The sequence below is a fragment of the Argopecten irradians genome, chromosome 15 (genome assembly GCF_041381155.1).
Source record: "Argopecten irradians isolate NY chromosome 15, Ai_NY, whole genome shotgun sequence".
NCBI lineage: Eukaryota > Metazoa > Mollusca > Bivalvia > Pectinida > Pectinidae > Argopecten > Argopecten irradians.
The window spans coordinates 31,829,352-31,854,995 of record NC_091148.1 but is presented as its reverse complement, the minus strand read 5'-3'; the positions used below and the strand labels follow the sequence as shown (position 1 = coordinate 31,854,995).

General features: G+C 38.1%; 2 protein-coding genes across 3 annotated transcripts in view; one reads left to right on the top strand and one right to left on the bottom strand.

The window, feature by feature from the left end:
• Positions 1-18,906, bottom strand: part of LOC138309291 (ATP-dependent 6-phosphofructokinase-like) — a 62,000-nt gene extending 43,094 nt beyond the window's left edge. The window contains exons 1-7 of one of the 2 annotated variants that reach the window (XM_069250466.1): positions 18,656-18,906; positions 8,396-8,469; positions 7,551-7,628; positions 6,759-6,948; positions 6,176-6,341; positions 1,113-1,157; positions 833-941 (exon numbers count right to left, since the gene is read on the bottom strand). In XM_069250466.1, the coding sequence (XP_069106567.1) occupies positions 833-941; positions 1,113-1,157; positions 6,176-6,341; positions 6,759-6,948; positions 7,551-7,628; positions 8,396-8,469; positions 18,656-18,824 (831 nt within the window). In that variant the 5' untranslated portion in view covers positions 18,825-18,906. Of the gene's footprint in view, positions 1-832; positions 942-1,112; positions 1,158-4,235; positions 4,382-6,175; positions 6,342-6,758; positions 6,949-7,550; positions 7,629-8,395; positions 8,470-18,655 lie in introns of those variants that run through there. The other variant, XM_069250467.1, reaches the window with a different exon arrangement.
• A 230-nt stretch (positions 18,907-19,136) lies between these two features.
• LOC138309292 (large ribosomal subunit protein eL19-like) lies at positions 19,137-23,270 on the top strand. Its single transcript, XM_069250468.1, has 5 exons — positions 19,137-19,228; positions 20,261-20,367; positions 21,699-21,942; positions 22,324-22,434; positions 23,070-23,270. Exons 1-5 carry the CDS (start codon positions 19,224-19,226, stop codon positions 23,191-23,193), a joined length of 591 nt encoding a protein of 196 aa, XP_069106569.1. The 5' UTR covers positions 19,137-19,223; the 3' UTR covers positions 23,194-23,270.
• Positions 23,271-25,644: the final 2,374 nt, after the last annotated feature.

Sequence of the window (25,644 nt, the reverse complement as noted above, 5' to 3'; positions counted from 1 at the left end):
ATCAAACATCAGCAAACCAATTTAGTATAGCAACATCAAACCGTATAGCAATTCAGATACTGGTACAGAAATCATCATCAAAACTAAATAGCAACGCAATTCAGATACTGGTACAGAAATCATCATCAAAACCGTATAGCAACGCAATTCAGATACTGGTACAGAAATCATCATCAAAACCGTATAGCAACGCAATTCAGATACTGGTACAGAAATCATCATCAAAACCGTATAGCAACGCAATTCAGATACTGGTACAGAAACCATCATCAAAACCGTATAGCAACGCAATTCATATCACTGTTACAGAAACATCATCATGATAGATAATCACAATGGCCAATTAATATCAAATACTTTTAGATTTTCATAGATCAATATCATAGAAATTAAAGCACAAAAGTCCCAACTTTTCATGTATTGTGATGAACATTATAATTAATTCATCTACACTCTCCAAAAGCCTAATGTTAATATTTATAAAACAACACAAGAATGGTGTTAATTATCTGTATTTGTATATTACAGAGTTATCTGTCCTAGCAGGAAGGTACTGATATTGTAATATACTATTTTTATGAGCATAACATCATCTTTATCAGAACAAAAAGACTTATTTTATGCTCCATAAAGTTATGAAGTCACTCTACCCGCAAGGGAGATAACTTTGTAATATGCAAAGACAAAATTACCTCTGTAATATAAAACTGACCAGCCTCTATATACATCAAAACAAGAATGAGACAGGACAAACATGGGTAACACTATATACCTCAACTCCTCCATTCATAACAAGTTCAATATGACAAGTTAAATACAAATGACAACTTACTGCAGAAAGCTTTTTGCAAAGAGTATCCTCCCATCCTGCCTCTGGGGGCCACTCGGGAATAAATACCCAGTCAGCTTCTGTGGCCAGGGCAGCCACTAAACCAAGATACCTGTTAGTATACACAATAAATTAATACCCAATTTACTTCTGTCGTATGAAAACAAAATCTTACTGGAGCATCTGTAGGAATATCTAGAACTGTACAACATGGGATAACCTAACTTCTGTATGATTTTGTATTGATGTCAATTTTTTGGAATCAGTAACACTGGACACTTACCCACAATGGCGTCCCATGACTTCTAATACAAATGCCCTCTGGTGACTAAAACAAAGAAATAAAAAAATGTTGAACATAATTTCTGAAAAGTTTAATGACTAGTTTTAATAGTATTGTTTCATAAGAACAAAATGTTGCTAATTTGCTAAGCAAAACTTAATTTAAAATGTTGTTTCATTACCTTGCGTTTGATTTAATAATCATTCCAAAATTAACATGAAAGTGAAATGATGGTAGTTTAAAAACTGTGGTAGTTTGAAAAAAAGTTTTTTAAAAATTACATGGAGTCTGAAGAACTGGCAATAAAAACAGCATGACAATAGACTGAGACACTCTATTTTATATTATTATGTTTTGTCCATTAAAACGACTGAGCTAGCAAAACTATGTTGAATAGTCTTATATTGATTTAATCATACAAGAATTACAATGGCAACAATATCTACCTCACAGACAATCTACTCATACATCTTGACAACAATATCTACCTCACAGACAATCTACCATACATCTTGTCAACAATATCTACCTCACAGACAATCCACCATACATCTTGACAACAATATCTACCTCACAGACAATCTACCATACATCTTGTCAACAATATCTACCTCACAGCAATCACCATACATCTTGAACAATATCTACCACAACAACCACCATACATCTTGTCAACAATATCTACCTCACAGACAATCTACCATACATCTTGTCAACAATATCTACCTCACAGACAATCCACCATACATCTTGGCAACAATATCTACCTCACAGACAATCTACCATACATCTTGGCAACAATATCTACCTCACAGACAATCCACCATACATCTTGACAACAATATCTACCTCACAGACAATCTACCATACATCTTGCAACAATATCTACCTCACAGACAATCTACCATACATCTTGACAACAATATCTACCTCACAGGCAATCTACCATACATCTTGACAACAATATCTACCTCACAGACAATCTACCATACATCTTGACAACAATATCTACCTCACAGACAATCTACCATACATCTTGACAACAATATCTACCTCACAGGCAATCCACCATACATCTTGGCAACAATATCTACCTCACAGACAATCTACCATACATCTTGACAACAATATCTACCTCACAGACAATCTACCATACATCTTGTCAACAATATCTACCTCACAGACAATCCACCATACATCTTGTCAACAATATCTACCTCACAGACAATCTACCATACATCTTGACAACAATATCTACCTCACAGACAATCTACCATACATCTTGTCAACAATATCTACCTCACAGACAATCTACCATACATCTTGTCAACAATATCTACCTCACAGGCAATCTACCATACATCTTGACAACAATATCTACCTCACAGACAATCTACCATACATCTTGTCAACAATATCTACCTCACAGACAATCTACCATACATCTTGTCAACAATATCTACCTCACAGGCAATCTACCATACATCTTGTCAACAATATCTACCTCACAGACAATCTACCATACATCTTGACAACAATATCTACCTCACAGACAATCTACCATACATCTTGTCAACAATATCTACCTCACAGACAATCTACCATACATCTTGTCAACAATATCTACCTCACAGACAATCCACCATACATCTTGGCAACAATATCTACCTCACAGGCAATCTACCATACATCTTGTCAACAATATCTACCTCACAGACAATCTACCATACATCTTGTCAACAATATCTACCTCACAGACAATCTACCATACATCTTGTCAACAATATCTACCTCACAGACAATCTACCATACATCTTGACAACAATATCTACCTCACAGACAATCTACCATACATCTTGTCAACAATATCTACCTCACAGACAATCTACCATACATCTTGTCAACAATATCTACCTCACAGACAATCTACCATACATCTTGACAACAATATCTACCTCACAGGCAATCTACCATACATCTTGTCAACAATATCTACCTCACAGACAATCTACCATACATCTTGTCAACAATATCTACCTCACAGACAATCCACCATACATCTTGTCAACAATATCTACCTCACAGACAATCTACCATACATCTTGGCAACAATATCTACCTCACAGACAATCCACCATACATCTTGACAACAATATCTACCTCACAGACAATCTACCATACATCTTGTCAACAATATCTACCTCACAGACAATCTACCATACATCTTGGCAACAATATCTACCTCACAGACAATCCACCATACATCTTGGCAACAATATCTACCTCACAGACAATCCACCATACATCTTGACAACAATATCTACCTCACAGACAATCCACCATACATCTTGACAACAATATCTACCTCACAGACAATCTACCATACATCTTGGCAACAATATCTACCTCACAGACAATCCACCATACATCTTGACAACAATATCTACCTCACAGGCAATCTACCATACATCTTGACAACAATATCTACCTCACAGACAATCCACCATACATCTTGTCAACAATATCTACCTCACAGACAATCTACCATACATCTTGTCAACAATATCTACCTCACAGACAATCTACCATACATCTTGGCAACAATATCTACCTCACAGACAATCCACCATACATCTTGACAACAATATCTACCTCACAGACAATCTACCATACATCTTGACAACAATATCTACCTCACAGACAATCCACCATACATCTTGACAACAATATCTACCTCACAGACAATCTACCATACATCTTGGCAACAATATCTACCTCACAGACAATCTACCATACATCTTGACAACAATATCTACCTCACAGACAATCTACCATACATCTTGTCAACAATATCTACCTCACAGACAATCACCATACATCTTGTCAACAATATCTACCTCACAGACAATCTACCATACATCACTTGAAACAATACCCACCAATCCAAACATCTAATGTTACAGATGTATACTTCCTAGATGGTGTCGTGGCAACAGCGTCCACAGCCTCTATAATTCTATGGAGAGCTGAGTCAGTACCGATAGTCATGTCTGTACCACAGAAATCGTTATCTATAGAACCCACCATCCAAACGATGTTCAAATGTTACAGATTTATACATACCTAGATGCTGTCGTGGCAATAGCGTCCACAGCTTCTATAATTCTATGGAGAGCTGAGTCAGTACCGATAGTCATGTCTGTACCACAGAAATCGTTATCTATAGAACCCACCATCCAAACGATGTTCAAATGTTACAGATTTATACATACCTAGATGCTGTCGTGGCAATAGCGTCCACAGCTTCTATAATTCTATGGAGAGAGCTGAGTCAGTACCGATAGTCATGTCTGTACCACAGAAATCGTTATCTATAGAACCCACCATCCCAACAATGTTCAAATGTTACAGATTTATACATACCTAGATGCTGTCGTGGCAATAGCGTCCACAGCCTCTATAATTCTATGGAGAGCTGAGTCAGTACCGATAGTCATGTCTGTACCACAGAAATCGTTATCTATAGAACCCACCATCCAAACGATGTTCAAATGTTACAGATTTATACATACCTAGATGCTGTCGTGGCAATAGCGTCCACAGCTTCTATAATTCTATGGAGAGCTGAGTCAGTACCGATAGTCATGTCTGTACCACAGAAATCGTTATCTATTGAGCCCACCATCCCAACAATGTTCAAATGTTACAGATTTATACATACCTAGATGCTGTCGTGGCAATAGCGTCCACAGCTTCTATAATTCTATGGAGAGCTGAGTCAGTACCGATAGTCATGTCTGTACCACAGAAATCGTTATCTATAGAACCCACCATCCAAACGATGTTCAAATGTTACAGATTTATACATACCTAGATGCTGTCGTGGCAATAGCGTCCACAGCTTCTATAATTCTATGGAGAGCTGAGTCAGTACCGATAGTCATGTCTGTACCACAGAAATCGTTATCTATAGAACCCACCATCCAAACGATGTTCAAATGTTACAGATTTATACATACCTAGATGCTGTCGTGGCAATAGCGTCCACAGCCTTCTATAATTCTATGGAGAGCTGAATCAGTACCGATAGTCATGTCTGTACCACAGAAATCGTTATCTATAGAACCCACCATCCAAACGATGTTCAAATGTTACAGATTTATACATACCTAGATGCTGTCGTGGCAATAGCGTCCACAGCTTCTATAATTCTATGGAGAGCTGAATCAGTACCGATAGTCATGTCTGTACCACAGAAATCGTTATCTATAGAACCCACCATCCAAACGATGTTCAAATGTTACAGATTTATACATACCTAGATGCTGTCGTGGCAATAGCGTCCACAGCTTCTATAATTCTATGGAGAGCTGAGTCAGTACCGATAGTCATGTCTGTACCACAGAAATCGTTATCTATTGAGCCCACCATCCCAACAATGTTCAAATGTTACAGATTTATACATACCTAGATGCTGTCGTGGCAATAGCGTCCACAGCTTCTATAATTCTATGGAGAGCTGAGTCAGTACCGATAGTCATGTCTGTACCACAGAAATCGTTATCTATTGAGCCCACCATCCCAACAATGTTCAAATGTTACAGATTTATACATACCTAGATGCTGTCGTGGCAATAGCGTCCACAGCTTCTATAATTCTATGGAGAGCTGAGTCAGTACCGATAGTCATGTCTGTACCACAGAAATCGTTATCTATTGAGCCCACCATCCCAACAATGTTCAAATGTTACAGATTTATACATACCTAGATGCTGTCGTGGCAATAGCGTCCACAGCTTCTATAATTCTATGGAGAGCTGAGTCAGTACCGATAGTCATGTCTGTACCACAGAAATCGTTATCTATTGAGCCCACCATCCCAACAATGTTCAAATGTTACAGATTTATACATACCTAGATGCTGTCGTGGCAATAGCGTCCACAGCTTCTATAATTCTATGGAGAGCTGAGTCAGTACCGATAGTCATGTCTGTACCACAGAAATCGTTATCTATTGAGCCCACCATCCCAACAATGTTCAAATGTTACAGATTTATACATACCTAGATGCTGTCGTGGCAATAGCGTCCACAGCTTCTATAATTCTATGGAGAGCTGAGTCAGTACCGATAGTCATGTCTGTACCACAGAAATCGTTATCTATTGAGCCCACCATCCCAACAATGTTCAAATGGCTGCATTGAGTGCGCAGATCCTGAGTTATCCTCTCTGAAAACAATTTTGAGAAAATTATGATAAAAGGTACAAATTCAACATCATCTATCAACAATACAAAGATTAAGTAATTTGTAACCCCTGTAATATCAACAACGAATCAATGCTTACAATGAATTAAAACTGTACCAGTGCACATAAAAAGTCCCTTGTTTCAAGTGTTCATCCATGCAGATTAAAATTGATAAAATGAAGGATAATTGGTGAAATTTATATAACTTGTAGAATTACAACACCATGCTCTTCTGTTATATCTGTAAACATGTTTTCTTTTTCCTTTCAAGGAAAGATTTGGAAATTTATATAGGACACATTGATATTTTTTTGTAAAGAATTGATTCAAAGTCGATTAAAGAAACTGTCTGAAATGAGAGTATAAATCGTATAAACAATAATATTAGAACTACATACCAGCTTCTAGCAGTTCATCCAATAGACTTGACCATTCGATCCTGAAGAGGTTAGCACCGGTCAAACTACCATCTCCACCAATCACCACTAAGTTTGTGATGTTACACTTGACGAGATTCTCCGCAGCTTTCAGACGACCGTCTCTGTTCCGGAAATCTGCACATCGAGCACTACCGATCACAGTACCACCCTGTGAGTGGACAGAAAGGTAATATTAAAGGTAATATGTAACTATGTATGATCTTTGGTTTGACTGTTTTTAATGTCCTATTAAGTTATCAACAGGTCAGGATCCTTAAAAAGTGCTTTATTAATATGCGGAGGAAAGCTGGAGTACCCACAGAAAAAAAATGACAAGAGCTGAAGGGCTTCTGGTAACATGTCAGAACAATGCTCAATAATTTCAATACTGTTCATCCTGATCTGACTACAAAGAGTATATATACTCATTATATTTACCAACTTTTAAGAGAGACAAACAAAATTTACGACCACTGATCAATCCTATAGATCTCTGAAAATATTGGGATACATTTTGAAATATGGAAGCGATGAAGCGAATATACATATTTTAAGATTTTTATCGCCTTTCACTTCAAACTTGACACTAATGACACATAAAACATTGATATAAGCAGTTACAAAAGAGCTAGATCTATGTCTTTCTTTATTAACTCATTATAACCCTAAAGACACATTTGAATTCTTCTAAAACTAAAGTTGGAACAGTTCATCCTAGAATTTAAGGGGTTAATGATGTAAAAATGTTAATTTTTATTAATCCATACATACCAACTGCATGATCCCTGAGGAGCTTGCCCATGTAGCTTCCTGTATATGATCTCCACCGTCCACCATTCCTTGGTAACCCTGACGAAATCATCACAATATGATAAAGACTTATAATGGTAAATATTCTAAATATAAACTGTTGTTCAATATGAAACTAGTTTTAACTTTCAAGTTATTAGACATATATTCTAATGCTTATTTTTCGACACTGAACTAAATCATTCCTAAACCTATTAATCTGTCAACACATGAAATAGGTACAACTTCAGCCATTTACATAATTATGAAATATCATAACAATATTAATATACTGTATCATCCATTTTTGAGCTTGATGGAAAACATTTTTTTTTTTTGGAACAATTAATCTTCAAGCCCTGAATAGTGAGATTACCATATATACATAACACTCTATAGCAGGTTATTGTCACATCACAGTTGCAGTGATGTTTTTTTTTATCCACAAAATATTCAGAAGAGTTCATTCAAATACCAGATTGTGAAAATTTCAAACAATTGAAATTTAATTTTCACATATTTACTTAAATCCTGAAAATTTTGACCCAAGTAAACTTGGTGTTTTTTGTAAATCTGTTTAACTGTTTATTTATCTAATAAATAAATATATATAGAAAAAGCAAAACTAAAACAAATCTGCGATCTATCTCTAACGTTTTCCCAGCTGTCGCTGTTCTTCAGGAGATGAATTTATTTAAATTCCATCACAAGGATATTCAACATTTATTCATTATATATATATATATATATATATATATATATTCATTATATATATATATATATGACTTTCAATTCGGTGAATGTACACTGTACATGATTATACATACCTCTCTGATATAGTAGACCTTGCATCCTAAATAAAATCCCATACGCACTACAGCTCGGACAGCTGAGTTCATACCTATAACAACAAAATTCTGATGTTAAAAAATGATGGGTGGACAGGGAAAATGATTCCAAAATACCATAAGATGGTCAGGATTTTTTCTGTACTTTGGGAATGAGGTCTGTGGCTATGTAGTTGGGAAAATGTGAGACAAAATCAAGATTTAGGGGGAAAAGTTTTGGCAAATTATGGCACATATAACTTAAAAGTCTGAACCAATTAAGTTCATATTTGTAAAATTTTGGATATGTAGTTTTCATTTTCAAGTAACATTTGATTTAATGAAATTAAAGGCTTGAAAAGGCGATTTGCCGGTTCTCAATGACATAAGCTATTTTCTTTGCAAACACCTAAGCGGCAACCGGAACAACCGGACAAGTTACCGAAGCGGCTATCTATAAGAAGTGCTTACTGCTATGAATTACATTTCGTTTTTACTGTAATAATGAGATATGCCTTTCCATTTCTTGAATAATTAACGTCACAAATACAACACAAATAAGTAATTATTTAAAAATTAAAGGAATGGGGTGATTTATTTAAAACTAACATACAGTATGAACTACAGCGGCAAAACATAGCTTACGTTAGTCTTCAGTACAATAATTGAGCACTACAAATAAAAACTATTGAATACTGAAAAATATTGAAAACATGGCGCCTATCTGCATATTTGGAAGTTAAAGTGTATATGATCAAGAACTACATACAGGAAATAAAAAAGATAAGAAAACAAACATTGTTAATTATAAAGAGGCATGGTTCCACTCGTAATATCGGCCCGTCTAAAGTTGTACAGAGGTGACCATTTTCAAAGTAACGACTGAAAATAAATGTCAAATATGAGGTTTCTAAATACATGTGTTTATATACTTTACATCTAATATATAAATGATCTACAATGTATTTGTGAAAAAGCAGTTTGTAAAATCCAATAAATAATCTATTACACGACAGCAAAGTTGCGTAGTCGTGCGATTTGCGAATTTTAGTAGGGATTTTCCCGATTTTTATAGAGCGCATATCGGAGGACCAACTTCTACCGTGGAACATTTTTTTCAATGAAATAAAATACACATTGTTTATCCTATTGCAGATTGATCACTGTACATGTATGTATAAAGTAATGCAACTTTATGTACAATAATGTATATAGTGTAATTACTATTGGAACAACGGAAGAATGCACAACTGAAAAAGATTACAAGTAACAACTTTTAGCGTATGTCATGATAAATTAATTCTCATTGGCACTATTTGTGATTCAGGTAAAGCAATAAGAACTTATGGATTCTGTGTATAAACGTAATCAGCAGACGTTCCATTAATTCTAAAATGAACATGAAAATTCTTTTTATACGCGCCTGAATCTACATCTTTAAATACTTTAAAGTTAAACTTTTATCATTAATCCAGGTCGATATAAAGGACAAGTTACATGTATATAAATATCAATTTGATTTCATGTGCCTTAGTCCGCTAAACCTGCCTATATTATTAGGCTTTTTGTTATTTCTTTTTTTTTGCCTATTATATAATTAGACTATATATTCGGCTAGCCCGAGATACTCTGGCCCTGACACCAGACTTAGACATTATGACAGATAGATGTCTGGTTTAGGGCCAGAGCGCAGTCCTATATCAAAACCTGGAATAAGCCGACACCGTTTGGTATCGGACCAGGTCATCTCTGATTTAGCCTACTTACAAAATATTACCACCCAGGATCACCATTTACCTTGGTCTTTTCAACAAATGAATAATTTACCTACTTGTATCCGTCCATTTCATCACGCATGCACGTTCTATTGTGTCAACACAGTAGTTTCTTTTCAACAACTTAAAATTACCCTCGTCGTTGTCGCCATTTTCTCGTAGTATGCAAATCACCTTTAATCTCGACGGATTGCTATATTTGGGTAGATATAATATTCATTTGTCGAATAGACAAAGGTTAGTGGTGCTTCTCGGTGGTCAGTCTGAATCGGAGATGACCTGGCCCAATACCAAACGGTGTCGGCTTATTCCACGTTTTGATATAGGACTGCGCTCTGGTCCTAAACCAGACATCTATCTGTCATTTATGTCTAAGTCTGGTGTCAGGGCCAGAGTATCTCGGGCTAATATTAGGCAAAAAAATTAAAAAGCCTAATAATGCATTTATACATTTATTTGAGAGCTTGAATTATTTTGATTACCTCACAAATAGAGTAACAGTACAGTAATTGTACAGTAAAGTTTATAGGTAAGCGTAATATGGGACAAGGAAGTAATTCCAACCGTGTCGACAAAACAAAATTGTCAAATTTTCGAGGCGATCTGCCCCTTTATCAAGACATACAAAACGAACACGATTACATAATAGGATACGAACAGTAATGCGGGACAAAGCAGACAAATATTAAACTATATAGCACAATGGAGCGCAATTTACCCTTCGGCAAGTGGCAGCCGAAGGCCGGATCTACAAAAATGTATCCATGCTAGGTAAGCGTAATTATATATACATATACGTCAGATGTATACATGTACTTTGAAAGAGCGCTTACTTCTGTTGTATTAACGCTACCCGCATACGTTATCAAACAAATCAAAGTACACAACTTCTTATACAATAGGCTTATAAATGGAGACATAAAATCTGATAAAAATACAGATGAAAATATATATCAAGTACTGTAAAGATAAGCTGAATCTGATAAATAAAAGGTTTCGCTATGCCTGGCACGGGCTGCAGGTGCGCAAGATAAATTCGGATTTATCGCTAAATGAATATTTTGACAGCCGTCACACATATCTCTCAGCTTGATTTAATGCTGTCAACAACCAAATACAAGCACAAGCAATTTAATTTTAGCGAACACAGCATTTCGACTGAGCCCACTTTCTTATTTGAGTATGAGTAAAGACCAACTTTTTGTCCGGTGGAACTCTTTTTTGTGTTTCAAGGGAGATCACTCTAATCACTAACCTATTGGACACTAACCTATTGGAAACCGGCAAATGGTCTATTGGGATAAGATAAGACGCCTGATGGAATATATCATTTCTAATATAGTACATGTACATTTTCCTGTACAGTTAAATCGCATATTAAAAGTGGGCACATGTTCATGATCAGTGCTCAATTGCCATTTTCACTGCTAGGATTATTTCAATTGATCAATTAAATTTTGATTCTGGTTTAATTAACCTATAATATGCATTAAAGATGCTCCACCGCTGACAAATAGTATTTTTTCACTAGCTATCAAAAACAGGAGCAAACGATTTAGTATTTTTCTTCAGTTACAAAAGTTACTTACTTTACACCATTACCAACATAGAGAAGTTTTAGCTTCTTATTTTACTTCAAGTTAGAGATATGAAAAATAATTAATTGCATCCCGAAAAAATTCCATGGCACTATATCCTATATGGAATGAAGTACTGATTGTGCCTGCACCAAAGGCAAAAATCTTTATCATTTTATTTTTTTGTGTTAATTAGACATATATATACACATTTAAACACCAATTGTTGTTCAAATGATGAATATCATTTATGCTCTGTCAGCGGTGGAGCATCTTTAAATTATTGTTCCAATGCTGTGGAACTAAATAACTTTCTGAGTCTCTGTCATAGAAACGTTTTTTAAATTCTGCAATGTTAATGTTACTAGACTGTACTGTAGGCTATGTACTGTTAAACTACATTGATCATGATAAGTATCAACAAAAGAGGAGTGAACGCTCCCTGACCAACACATGCATGTATACCCACTAACTTGTTTTACTAGTATTTATAGCAACCTGGGGATATTTAATAGTTATAAGTCCATAAGTTTTATAGGAAACAAGCTGACAGCTATTCAATAAAGATGTTGTAATTTAATTAATATATATAGTAAACAGGGTTTGCGTTGAAGCTGTCCCGGCCCATATACTTTTTAAGCATAAAAAATATGAAAAGGACCATACTTTTTTTCCTGAAAGTCCATTTTCATTCTGTATTTTCATTATCAGATCAGCTTGTATATGTTTTCAGAGAGTTTCAAATTGTGAAAACACACATAATCAATATATGCCTTTGGGTCATGAAATAATATGGCAGGGTTAACGGGATTACGGATAATTTTCAAAAGTCCTGGGATCAAGCCTCAGTCTGGTTGCTACATTTATTTATTAAATTTTCTCAACGTCAGTAATTGTGTATCCGGATATATAACCCAGTTCCGGATCCTATGTTATATTATTATAGTGCGACCTTGTTTTCCTGTTGTTCATCAGAAGAAACACAGTAAAGTTTATTGCTGCCTAGTTCGAAGTGTGTTTGCGGTATTTGTCACTTACTGGCGTGGTGGCAGCGTCCTACGAACTCAGAAACATTTAATTATCATCACAACAAAACAGGTGACAGTATAACCGCACCGCAGTGTAATTGCTGCTGTGTTTACATGCTCGATTTGAACGATGGCGCAAAGGGCTCCGAAACAATGGTGTCTTACAAAAACAGAAACTGTCATTTTTTTTGAGAACTGGAAACAAAACCTTATTTATACACTCTCCCTTGACCCAAACTTTGCCCCATTCCTTGTTGACGGTGTTCATTTGCTAAAAAAATCAAGAAACACACCACACAGGGGCTTTGTAAATGACAGCAAGGATTTACCAAGGGCGGAAAGGAAAACTCGTGAGCAAAAAGTCCCTTCTTTAGAGTTAATGTTAGGCCAAATTGCCAACTATGCCCCGATCATTGCCAGAAACACCATTGTTAAGAATTCAACATCCATTTCTTTCATTTGGCAACAAATCCGCCTCCATTTCGGTTTCCAATCAACAGGAGGGCACCTCATTGACTTTTGTGCCATAAAATTAGAACCAACCGAAAGGCCAGAGGACTTGTACCAAAGATTGATGGCATTCGCAGAAGACAATTTATTACGACGCGACTCTGGTATCGCCCATCACGGCGAGGAGATTGATGAAGATGAGGAAATGTCCCCGTCCCTTGAAAATTTTGTTGTCTTGACATGGCTGAGACTCATCCATGCCGACCTTCCAAAACTAGTAAAACAGAGGTATGGCACGGAACTTCGGTCACGAACTCTGGCGTCAATAAAGCCTGAAATTTCTCAAGCCCTGGAATCCCTACGTGAAGAACTTCAGACCAATGAGGATGCCAGAGCTATGCGAACAGCGGTCTCCTACCATCGTCCTAAACAGTTCACGCCTCCTCAAAAGGCGCTACCTATGAAAAAACCATTTAAACTTTGCCCTCTTTGTAAAGCTGAAGGAAGAGTCAGTAATCACTTCCTCAGTAAGTGTAGCTTCCTCCCAACACAGGACAAAAATTTTTTTGCTCGAGCCAGACAAATTATCAGCATCGAAGATGACATTTTCGAGTCATATGAGGACATTGAGGAAACACAACCTCAGCCCTCTATCGTTGGAAGAGTTCTGGTCCAACAATCACCTTACATGGATGTCTTCCATTCTCATGATGTGGTACGCCTTACGATTGACAGTGGGGCAACTGCAAATATGATGCGTGCATCATGTGCAGCTCGATTGGGTTTGCAGGTTACAAAAACTTCTCAGACCGCAAACCAAGCCGACGGTTATTCGCCGCTGAAGGTCCTTGGTGAAACACAAGCTTCATTCTGTCGCGACGGAACTGAATTGTATTTCGAAGGTATTGTTGTCGAAAATCTAGATTCGGACGTTCTCACGTTCTTTCATGGAAGCAAACGATGTAATGGTCCGCCCTGCAAAACGCCAAATTATGATAGGAGACAAGTCGTCTTACCCCTATCGGTCGCCTCCATCGCCAACAGACAAACACACCATTCGGCGAATAATACGCGCCACATCTCATTCCACCGTCTGGCCAGGCGATTACTTGGAAATTGATCTTCCTGAGGAGTTTCGTGATCAAGAAGTCGCCGTGGAGCCCCACAAGATAATCAGTGATAACCACTCAGCCTGGCCGCAACCTTCAATTGTGATAGCCATTGCGGGAAAAATCAGAATACCAAATTTATCAGACAATCCTAAACATGTGAAAAAGAATGATCATGTCTGTGTTGTTAGGAATACAACGTCACCAGATCACACGACATCATCCGAAGTCACCCCGTCTTACCATATCAGCACTGCGCCTAACTTAACATCAACTACTTCAGCACGTCACTCTGACCGTATCAAACTAGACCCCGATAACATTTTGCCACGAAACGTCAAAGCAGAGTTTGAGAAAAATACAGCTAGAGTTTGATGACGTTTTCAATCCAACATTTCAAGGCTACAACGGTGCCGTCGGACCATTCCAAGCACATGTTAATATGGGTCCCGTCCAGCCTCCACAGCGCAAAGGCAGGGTCCCACAATATTCACAAACCAACTCATAGAACTCCAAGAGAAATTTGATGAACTTGAGAATATAGGTGTTTTTAAGCGTCCTGAGGACATCAATATCGCTGTGGAATATGTTAATCCCTCTTTTCTGGTAAAGAAACCACAAGGGGGTCACCGATTGGTCACTGCTTTCGCTGATGTTGGTCGATATGCCAAACCACAGCCAGCCCTCATGCCCGATGTAGGTTCTACTTTACGTCAGATCGCGCAGTGGAAGTACATCATCACCACAGACCTCACAAAGGCGTTTTACCAAATCCCTTTGTCTCGCGAATCAATGAAATACTGTGGTGTAGTGACCCCATTCAAGGGTGTCCGTGTGTACGCAAGGTGTGCCATGGGCATGCCTGGGTCAGAAACAGCCCTAGAGGAACTTACTTGTCATGTTCTGGGAGATCTTGTCGAAAAGGGATGTATAGCCAAAGTCGCCGACGATCTTTACTGTGGTGGAAACACATTAGAAGAACTGTTGCAAATTGGACTGATGTTCTTCAGGCACTCCGTCACAGTAGGTTGAACCTGTCCGCACCCAAAACAGTTATCGCGCCCAAACAAACCTCGATCTTGGGATGGACCTGGTGGCTCGGAACAATTCGTGCAAGTCCGCATCGCATCTCCGCTCTCTCCACATGTTCCGCACCCCACAACGTATGTGGACTCCGATCTTTCATCGGAGCTTACAAAGTTATGGCAAGGTACTCAAGGACTGTATCGAAACTCATGTCTCCCCTGGATGACGCAGTAGCAGGACGTGAATCAAAAGACAAAATTTCGTGGTCAAATGAACTGAGAGACGCGTTCAGAACGGCACAGCAGGCTTTACTCTCCAACCGCACCATCACCTTACCACGATCGGATGACCAACTCTGGATTGTAACAGATGGAGAAGCAGAAATCCCGGCTTAGGCGCCACACTTTACATCACGCGCGACGGAAAAAACCCAACTTAGTGGTTTCTTTAGCGCAAAGCTCCGGAAAAACCAGGCCAAGTGGCTCCCATGTGAAATAGAAGCATTGTCCATTGCTGCTGCTATCAAACACTTTTCACCATACATCATCCAGTCATCCGTAAATACTTGCATCCTCACAGACAGCAAACCATGTGTACAATCCTTCGAAAAACTCTGTCGTGGCGAGTTTTCTGCTAGCCCTCGTGTGACAACATTCCTGTCAACTGCCAGTCGGTTCCAGGTTTCAATTGGACATGTAGCAGGCACTGCCAATCTGCCTGCTGATTTCTCGAGTCGCAACGCACCGCCTTGTGAAGAACCCATATGTCAGATCTGCACTTTTGTCAACATGTCATCAGAAGCGGTCGTACGTAGTGTCTCGTCAAGTGAAATTGTCAATGGATCTGTAGCTATGCCATTCATAAGTCGGTCAGCATGGCTAGCCATTCAATCAGACTGTAGCGATTTGCGTCGTACATGTGCACATCTCAAACAAGGCACACGCCCATCAAAAAAGTTAACCAACGTTCGTGACGTCAAACGCTACTTAAACGTAGCTTCGCTTTCCAGAGATGGACTGCTGGTTTTTAAACGAAATACTCCTTTTGCGAGATCAACCAACAGCATTATTGTCCCACGACAGGTTCTCGACGGATTACTCACAGCTCTCCATATCAGATTAGGACATCCTTCACACCATCAACTCAAAACAGTTGTGCATAGATACTTTTACGCTCTAGATATGGATACTGCTATCCACCGCATTTCTGAGGGTTGTCATCAATGTGCTTCACTAAAGACAGCACCGACATTCGTAGTCACTCAAACGTCCTCCGATCCTCCCGCGGCAGTCGGCAGTCAGTTCGCAGCCGATGTTATCAAGCGGGTACGACAACTCATTCTGCTCGTTCGTGAGTGTGTAACTTCATACACCTCAACAATGCTCATTGTAGACGAACGTCGAGACACTCTCTGAGATGGAATTTTGCAGTTGTGCATTCCTATCTGTCCGCTGAATGGTCCCTTTGCAGTTATAAGAACTGATGCTGCTCCAGGACTCAAATCTTTGGTGGGCGATGAGCTTCTAGCAAAGTACCGCATGACGATCGAAGTCGGTAACGCGAAAAACATCAACAAAAACCCGGTAGCTGAAAGAGCTATTCAGGAGCTCGAGAACGAAATTCTTCGTGAGGATCCATTGTGCCGAATGGTGACACCCTTACAACTATCACTCGCTACTGCTCGAGTCAACACACGCATTCGTAGCCGTGGTCTATCATCAAGATAAATGTTGTCTCAACGCGACCAATTCCTCAACCAACAAGTTCCCTTGGACGATGAAATTCTCGCATTGCAGCAGAAACAAGCCAGAGAGACAAACCACTCGTACAGTGAAAAATGTAAGGCCCCGTCTGGCTTACAACCACCTCGTCAAATTATACGCGTTGGTGGACCTAGTCTACCTACATCATGACAAGAACAAAAACAAAGCACGGGATAGATATCTTGTTGTCAAAGTGGAGGGAGAGTGGTGCAATATCCAAAAATTTGTAGGTAACCAAATCCGATCTTCCTCTTACCGTGTGAAACTTGTGGACTGTTATAAGGTAACCACCACCTACGCGACAAGCACTCTGGACGCTTTCCCGATCATCGACGCGTCGACCGACGAAGAATTCGACTTGACAACACCTATGGAAGCACTCGAACCACGGCCGCCCGAAGTCCCAGATATTCCAAGTGCGATATCCCAGCCACCGGACAATATTCCTCAACCTGATTATGCAGTTGAAATAGTTGACCCTCAAGGCGATACATGTCTGCATACTGACGTAGACCAATTGGGCTCTCCAAATGCAACAGACTTGCCCGTTACTCAGCCTCCAATGAACTCTCGACCAACACGTGAGCATAAACTCCCAAAACACTTTGATGACTTTGTCATATACACATGAACATTTTTGGGAGTGGAACTTTTCCTTTCGTGTATTATTATTTTTATGGTCAAGAAACCGTAGTTGTGTGAATTTGCTTTACTAATTGACTGAGTTTATAAGTTTGATATTGATCATCTTAAATATCAAGTTCACCTCTGTATTCACTTCATTTAGTGACTTAATTTCATTCATAGACTTTAAAAAAAAAAAAAAAAAAAGGGTGGTTACGCCAGTAATTGTGTATCCGGATATATAACCCGGTTCCGGATCCTATGTTATATTATTATAGTGCGACCTCGTTTTCCTGTTGTTCATCAGAAGAAACACAGTAAAGTTTATTGCTGCCTAATTTGAAGTGTGTTTGCGGTATTTGTCACTTACTGGCGCAAGCTCTTCAAGCTATTTCAAGACCGGTAACATAAACTGGTCCTTTCGGGATATGCTAACAAAATGCTCAATTGTCATAATAGTATGTTTACCATTTAATCAGTAAAAAAATAGTTGGATAATTTAAATTTCTATTTTAGTTTTTTTTAATGTAAACTATGAAGTTGGACAAATTATAACATATTGGATTATTCCTGGGGGGGGATTTCCATCTTGGCAGTAAATAGCGCAACAATTTAGTACAAAAACTAGTGTCTAAAAGGCGTTGTTTACTTGTAGTGACACTTCCTTAGTGCTGCTGCACTTACGTGACAACACTCATACACAGTCTAGAGGACGTGCACACTGATCGATAATAAATTATATTATTGTTTGTCTGTGACCTACTGACCCCTGATTAACACTATAGGCGTTATGCCCTTGTTAAATAAGGTGGATATGAAACAGATACCAATTCTACATCTAACATTTACCGCGTATTTAATCGCATGACAGCTGACAAATGACACGTGCTGATTATAAACAAACATACCCTGGGAATCACCACCACTGGTGAAGACACCAATGGCTTTCCCAGCACCGCTTCCATAGGTAAGTTCCTGTCCCTCTCTTCCAGGTAACGCCATAACGCTATCTTGTCTGCTCCTACAAGACTCGAGTCTAGCATGCGAGCTAGAGCTGCTACCACTTGTACTATCCATTTTTGGAAATTAAGCGCCTCCCACCACCTTATGCATCGGCTGCTTTCAAAAGGTGACCTTCCAATCGTCCTTGACAAGGTCTCGCGAAGTCCCGCTAAAGTCGAGAGTTATCGGGCACCTGTCGGAAATCAACGGAAATGAACGATCTTAGCGGAAGTGAAGATGCGTAGGAAATAATCAGTTTTTCACCAGCAATATGTATTTTGTAATAAATATTTCATGAACATTATTACGATATGTTATATAAAAATGTAAGAATCTATTTGATGTAAAATATAGGATTTTTGCATCCGCATTTCTATAAATCTGCGTATTCTAGAACGAACTACTTTTTTTATTCGGAATGTCACGTGGATAAACCGGTGCTCTTCCTTTTTCCAACAACGTGAAACTGCAACCATGAGGTGCGAAATCACTTTGTAATAAATCCCGTTTTCACGTATTCTCATGCCCCTTTTTATGGGAACATACTTCCCTTCATAAATATAGATACTTTTTGGGTGATTCGGTCTGCATTTTACAGTGATGTTGTCCACAGAAATTGTAATAAATCATTTTTTTGGTGTCGGCTCAAACAAACATGGCCGACATTACACCACATGGAAGTCGAATAGAATGGGATTTGAGATACTTGATTGATTAATAAGGACACTAATCATGGTTCATTATGTTATCCCTTACCATGTTAAGTTTGCCATTATAAATTGGTTATGTAGATCACCATACGACTATATTTTGATATTAATATTTCTAATAATTTGAGAGTCGCACGTGTGTAATTTGGAATCGTATCTATGGAATATAGGTGTTCCATGGAATGAACTGTATTGTACAGATAGGCTATCAAAGTTTAGTGTAAGAGTTTTCTTTAACATATTGTCTTTGATGAGAAAGGTGTTGGGGGAATTGGCGATTTGCATGTTTATCATGAGATGATGACTGAGATCACAATCACTTCAGAAATATATCCATTTTAAGCAAGTTAGGCATATAAAACTCGCAGTGTACCGTCGCTATTCCTACTTGTTATCGAGAAATGTTTGTGGGAAGAAACAGAAAAATGCAGTCAGTAACTCTGAACGCTAGCAAAATGCTCTGTTAGTCAAAATAAAAATAAATGAAAAATTTTGAGAAACGGTAAAATGAATGGCAATTTTAAGTGATTTTGTAAAAATCCATCATCCAGTCTTTGATACTGGCATCCTTTAATCCTCAAGTTCCAATGAATGAGAAAATCCCATCTGGCTTTAGTGGCTACATGAAAACTACTCTGTGAGTCTTAACACAAAAATGGAAAGATTGATAACTTTTATTGCAAAATAATCCTACAAACTTACAAGTGCCACCATTCCCATTTCTAAGATCTTCCATACTAAATCAGGTTTTGGAAATTGATGGTAGCTATAATCAAATATAATGTCTTGTTCTCCTTTCAGTACCCTCAGGTTGCAGAAGAGGCTGGCCGCAGCCGTGCTTAAATGCGGCAAAAACAAAGTTTGGCTTGATCCCAATGAAACAAATGAGATAGCCAATGCAAATTCACGTAAGTATGAAATAGAGATTTATTTGTTATGAATAGAAATAAAAAGAATATATTGCTACTAGAATCGGTGCCATGACTGATCTATTTAAATATTCTAACACCATATTGTGAAGAACTTGAATGATGAAGCTTTTTACCATTTCATAATTATAATTTTCACTTGAATTACATTCAGGAAGAGATTATCTCAACAGGCAGGAGGTGTGGGTTTTTTAGATTTGTTAAGGTAGTGGTCTTCTACAACAATCAACACCAGAATCAGAAATCATTTATACGATATAATACACTGGAATCAGGAGAAACCCGTAGTGCACCATTTTACGTCACCAGATCACAATGTTGATGACGTTATAGTCACCGGCATAGTAACCGACGTAAACAACATCAACAGGTGATTACCTCTAGAGGTGTCTTGGATCAAAATATTACGCACCAGACAACCTGAGGGATTAAACCTCATTTCATGATTGCACAATGCCGAAAATCAAAATGACACCCCTAAGTACCATCAACAGCAACACAAGAAAAATCAGGATACCATGCATTCTATGTGGTGTGACTATGCCAGTGGCTATAATGTCATCAACATTGGGACCTGGTGACGTGAAATGGGGCGCTACAGGTTTATCCTGATTCCCGCATATTATATTGTAAAAATGATTTCTGATTCTGGTGTTGATTGTTGTAGAAGACCACAACCTTAATAAATCTATAATAAAAAAAACACCCCAGGGATCAATCTAGTTTTTAGGGAAACTACCCTTTTTTTAAAATAGGGGAAAAGTTTGGCGAAATATAGGTGAATTTGAATCTTCTTATTAAAATTAAATTCATTTTTACGAAAAAGTACTGTAAAACAACTAGTTTTATTTTTAGATTTAGTAAAGCAAGATCTTAAGCTCAATAATGAAAAATTTGAGTTTATCATAAAATATGCAATAGCTATATGAAAAATATGTCACAGGGGAAATTGTGTTACAAAAACGGAAAATTTTTTGCTTCAAATGGGGAATTTTTAAATCTTCAGGGGAATTTTAGGCCTGAGGGGAATTCATTCCTTGAGAGGAAATTTACCCATAAACGGTAATAGATCTGAGCTAGATTGATGCCTGCACCCGCCTCCTACCTGTTGAGATTGCCTCTTCCTGAATATAGTTTCTCCTACCTTTTCAATCCCCTGCCTACCTTTGAGTATTCTGGAGGACAGCGGAGGACCCATGGATCCCCCAGTTTAGCAACGACGACGTTTGCTCTACCTCTTGGATATATTTCACTTGAATTGGTACATATATATGGTTCATAAAGTTAATATGTTTGATATTGCTTCATAGGTCAAAACATCAGGAAGCTGATCAAGGACGGTCTCATTATCCGTAAACCTGTGGCAGTTCACTCTCGTGCTCGTGTGAGGAAGAATGCCATTGCTCGCAGGAAGGGTCGTCACATGGGACATGGAAAGAGGAAGGGTACACTGAATGCCCGTATGCCAACCAAAATCCTTTGGATCAGGAGAATGAGGGTCCTCAGGAGACTACTCAAACGCTACAGAGAAGCCAAGAAAATCGACAAGCATCTGTAAGTTTCATATGATGCAACTCTATATTTAGACTGGAAACTTGCCTTGAAATTAAGATGTTGCTACATTTATATTGTAAATTTATGTAGGAAAATAGCATACAAGATAAAATAAAATTCTTTGCTACTTTACTGAATTTCAAAGAACAATTAAAATGTAAGCTCCTGTCTCCTTCAGTGTCTGTATTCAACTTGTCTTATTATGAATTTTGAAAAGCGATTCATGATTGTCTCATTTCAAAATTAATTGTTACTTGCCCTTTGTGTATAAAAGACAACTTTATATGATGCCCTTGAAATTTTCATCATCAGATAAAAATAATAAATGAGGAACCCAGAAGTGATATCATGGTTTCATTTTGTGTTTTTCAACTTTCTTAGGTACCACGAGCTGTACATGAAATGCAAAGGTAACGGCTTCAAGAACAAGCGTGTGTTGATGGAGCATATTCACAAGAGGAAGGCCGAGAAGGCTAGAACGAAATTACTCAGGTAAAAATAAAGAGTGCTGTTCAATTGTAGCAATTCAAGAAATTTTTCAAGTGCCATTAAAATTATGGAACTCGTGACTTGCATGTTGATAGGGCATTCAGATCCTGTTAATTCTGGAGCTCAATTACAAAATGGTCCAGTGTAGAATGGTTCCTTCAATCTGAAGTGTTGTAGAGTTGATTAAAATTTTCTCGATGATTTACTGTACATAAATCTCATTTAATTCAGAATTGTTAGTTCATAAGAAGCTATACTCAAGATTTTTGTCTGAATTTTAAGGGGATGGGGGGGAATGATAGTTAAAATACTGAATATTTTGCTGAACCTGACAGAATATAATTTTTAAAGGCTGTGAGAGGCAAACTTTGTCTCAAATGGCTCTTGCTAAAATGATTAAGTTAATTAACACTTGGAAGATAAGTAAACGGAATGCAGATATTTTTGTGAAAATTGCAAGATAATTCACCCCCTTAAATGATGATATTGAATCTTTGTTGTTTGTTGCCTTCATTGAACTTATGTTTCAATCTTCATACATAAATTTCTAGTAGCAATTTAAAATCATGTTATAAAAGATATACAAGTGCCTTTCGTTAGTTTGATTATTAAAACAATCTGGTATTATTGTATTACAGTGACCAAGCTGAGGCTAGGAGACAGAGAGTCAAGGAGGCCCGTAAACGCCGTGAGGAACGCATCAAGCAGAAGAAGGAAGAGATGCTCAAGTCCTATTCGACAGAGGACGAGACCAAGCGATAGACATTTTATCTTTTCCATCTTGTGTCACATTCATTGGAGTTGTTTTGATCACAATAAAAGTGAATGTGGGACAACTACTCATTGTTTTTACTTGGAAAGGATTTAGAAGTTACGGGGTATATACAGTGTATCGGCCTGTCTGTCTGTAGAATGTGGGACATAAAAAATACTACTTTGTTTTTACTCTGAAAGAATGATTTAGAATTTGATGAAGCACTTCCTTGGATGTTCTGAAAGAAAACAATCTGATAAAAATACATATTCTTGTTTCATAGAGAATACTATATGGAGTCCTATGTTCTAATGACCTCTAAATTCCTTGACAAGGACGACAAAATAGAAAGCTAGAGCTGTCGGAATCCTTTTCCTGCATGTAGTCATTTTGCCCAAAGAGCACATATTGCTGTGACCACGTTTTCAGTAAATAGCTAGGCGTGGAAAAATCTGAATTGAAGTACAGGGAGTATAAAGGTCATGGGAATGTGACTCTGCACAGGATGTTACAGGGAGTATAAAGGTCACGGGAATGTGACTCTGTACAGGATGTTGGATCCTCTATGAAACAATGTGAGAATAAGGATCTGTATTTTAATCTGACTGAAAAAAGCAGTGAACGTAGATGTAACAAGTTTACATTTTCAAGGTTGCGAATATTCTTGGAGCTTAACAATCTGATTAAAATCACAGGGGGCCAACTCAATGGAAATGGACGTTGTCATACATTTTTAGCTCACCTGGCCCAAAGGGCCGGTGTGAGCTTATGTCATGGCGCGGCGTCCGTCGTCCGTCCGTCCGTCCGTACCCGTCCGTCCGTCCGTCTGTCCGTCAACATTTCCTTTAAATCGCTACTAGTCATAGAGTTCTGCATGGATTTTAACCAAATTTGGCCAGAAACATCCTTGGGGGAGGGGAACAGAACTTGTATAAATTTTTGCTCTGACCCCCCGGGGACAGGAGGGGCGGGGCCCCAATAGGGGAAATTGAGGTAAATCCTATAAATCGCTACCTGTCCTAGTGTTCTGCATGGATTGTAACCAAATTTGGCCAGAAACATCCTTGGGGGAAGAGGAATAGAACTTGTTTAAATTTTGGCTCTGACCCCCCGGGGACAGGAGGGGCGGGGCCCAATAGGGAAATTAGGTAAATCCTATAAATTGCTACTTGTCTAGAGTTCTGCATGGATGTAACAAATTTGGCCAGAACATCCTTGGGAAGGGATCAGAACTGGCTCTGATAGGGGAAATTAAGGTAAATCCTATAAATCGCTACTTGTCCTAGAGTTCTGCATGGATTGTAACCAAATTTGGCCAGAAACATCCTTGGGAAGGAGAACTTGTAGGGGGGAAGGAGGGGAACAGAACTTGTATATAATTTTTGCTCTGACCCCCTGGGGACAGGAGGGGCGGGGCCCAATAGGGGAAATAGAGGTAAATCCTATAAATCGCTACTTGTCCTAGAGTTCTGCATGGATTGAAACCAAATTTGGCCAGAAACATCCTTGGGGGAAGGAGAATAGAACTTGTATAAATTTTGGCTCTGACCCCCTGGGGGCAGGAGGGGCGGGGCCCAATAGGGAAATTTAGGTAAATCCTATAAATCGCTACTAGTCTTAGAATTCTGCTTGGAGTTTAACCAAATTTGGCCCAGAAACATCCTTGGGGTTAACAGAATTCCTATAATTTTTGGCTCTGACCCCCTTGAGCAGAAAGAGTGGGGCCCAATAGGGGAATTAGAGGTAAATATTCAAATTCCTTCAGAAAAGAAACAATGAACCTTACTAGGCATTACAAACCAGGTGAGCGATACAGGCCCTCTGGGCCTCTTGTTTGTATTTGGAGGATGGACTGACGAGTATATATGACAGGCCATTGGATTTTTTCTCTGTTTTATAGTAAATATCCCGATTTTTTAATAATTTTTCATATCTGTATTTTTTTTTAAAAATCACATGACTGTCATATATACTCATCAGTCCATCCACCAAATACAAAAATGAATGACAACATCCATTTTCATTGAGTTGGCCCCCTGTGATTAAAATCAGCTGCTTGTTTCTCCGCTTACTTTTAAGCGGAGAAACAAGCAGCTGATTTTTATCCAATTGAGAGCTTTAAAAATTTTAAATCAAAAAGCTAAAAAGAAAATAAAGATATGACAATTTTGAAAATTCAAATAAGATTGAAAGTACTTAAAAACATTTTTGAGGTTGAGTCGTTTAGCCATGGGCCTAACTCATGAAATCTGACTCATATTTTCAGAATATTTAAATAAAATGGCCAAATTCTTAAATTTTTGAAAATGACTTCTACAACCAGCGCTATTAACCTTGGGGTCACATGATGGAGTGTTTAAAGGGACAATTCACTCACGCTAATTCTTTTACATAACCAAGAAGCAAAATATGGCATAAATGTATTGTTCTACATATCTTATGAAACATATAACATAAGA

What these genes read in the sequence shown, in the direction of transcription:
- LOC138309292 (XM_069250468.1), top strand. An exon ending in AAGAAAATCGACAAGCATCT is followed by an intron (nt 21,943 to 22,323) that starts GTAAGTTTCATA and finishes CAACTTTCTTAG; the next exon opens with GTACCACGAGCTGTACATGA. An exon ending in GCTAGAACGAAATTACTCAG is followed by an intron (nt 22,435 to 23,069) that starts GTAAAAATAAAG and finishes ATTGTATTACAG; the next exon opens with TGACCAAGCTGAGGCTAGGA.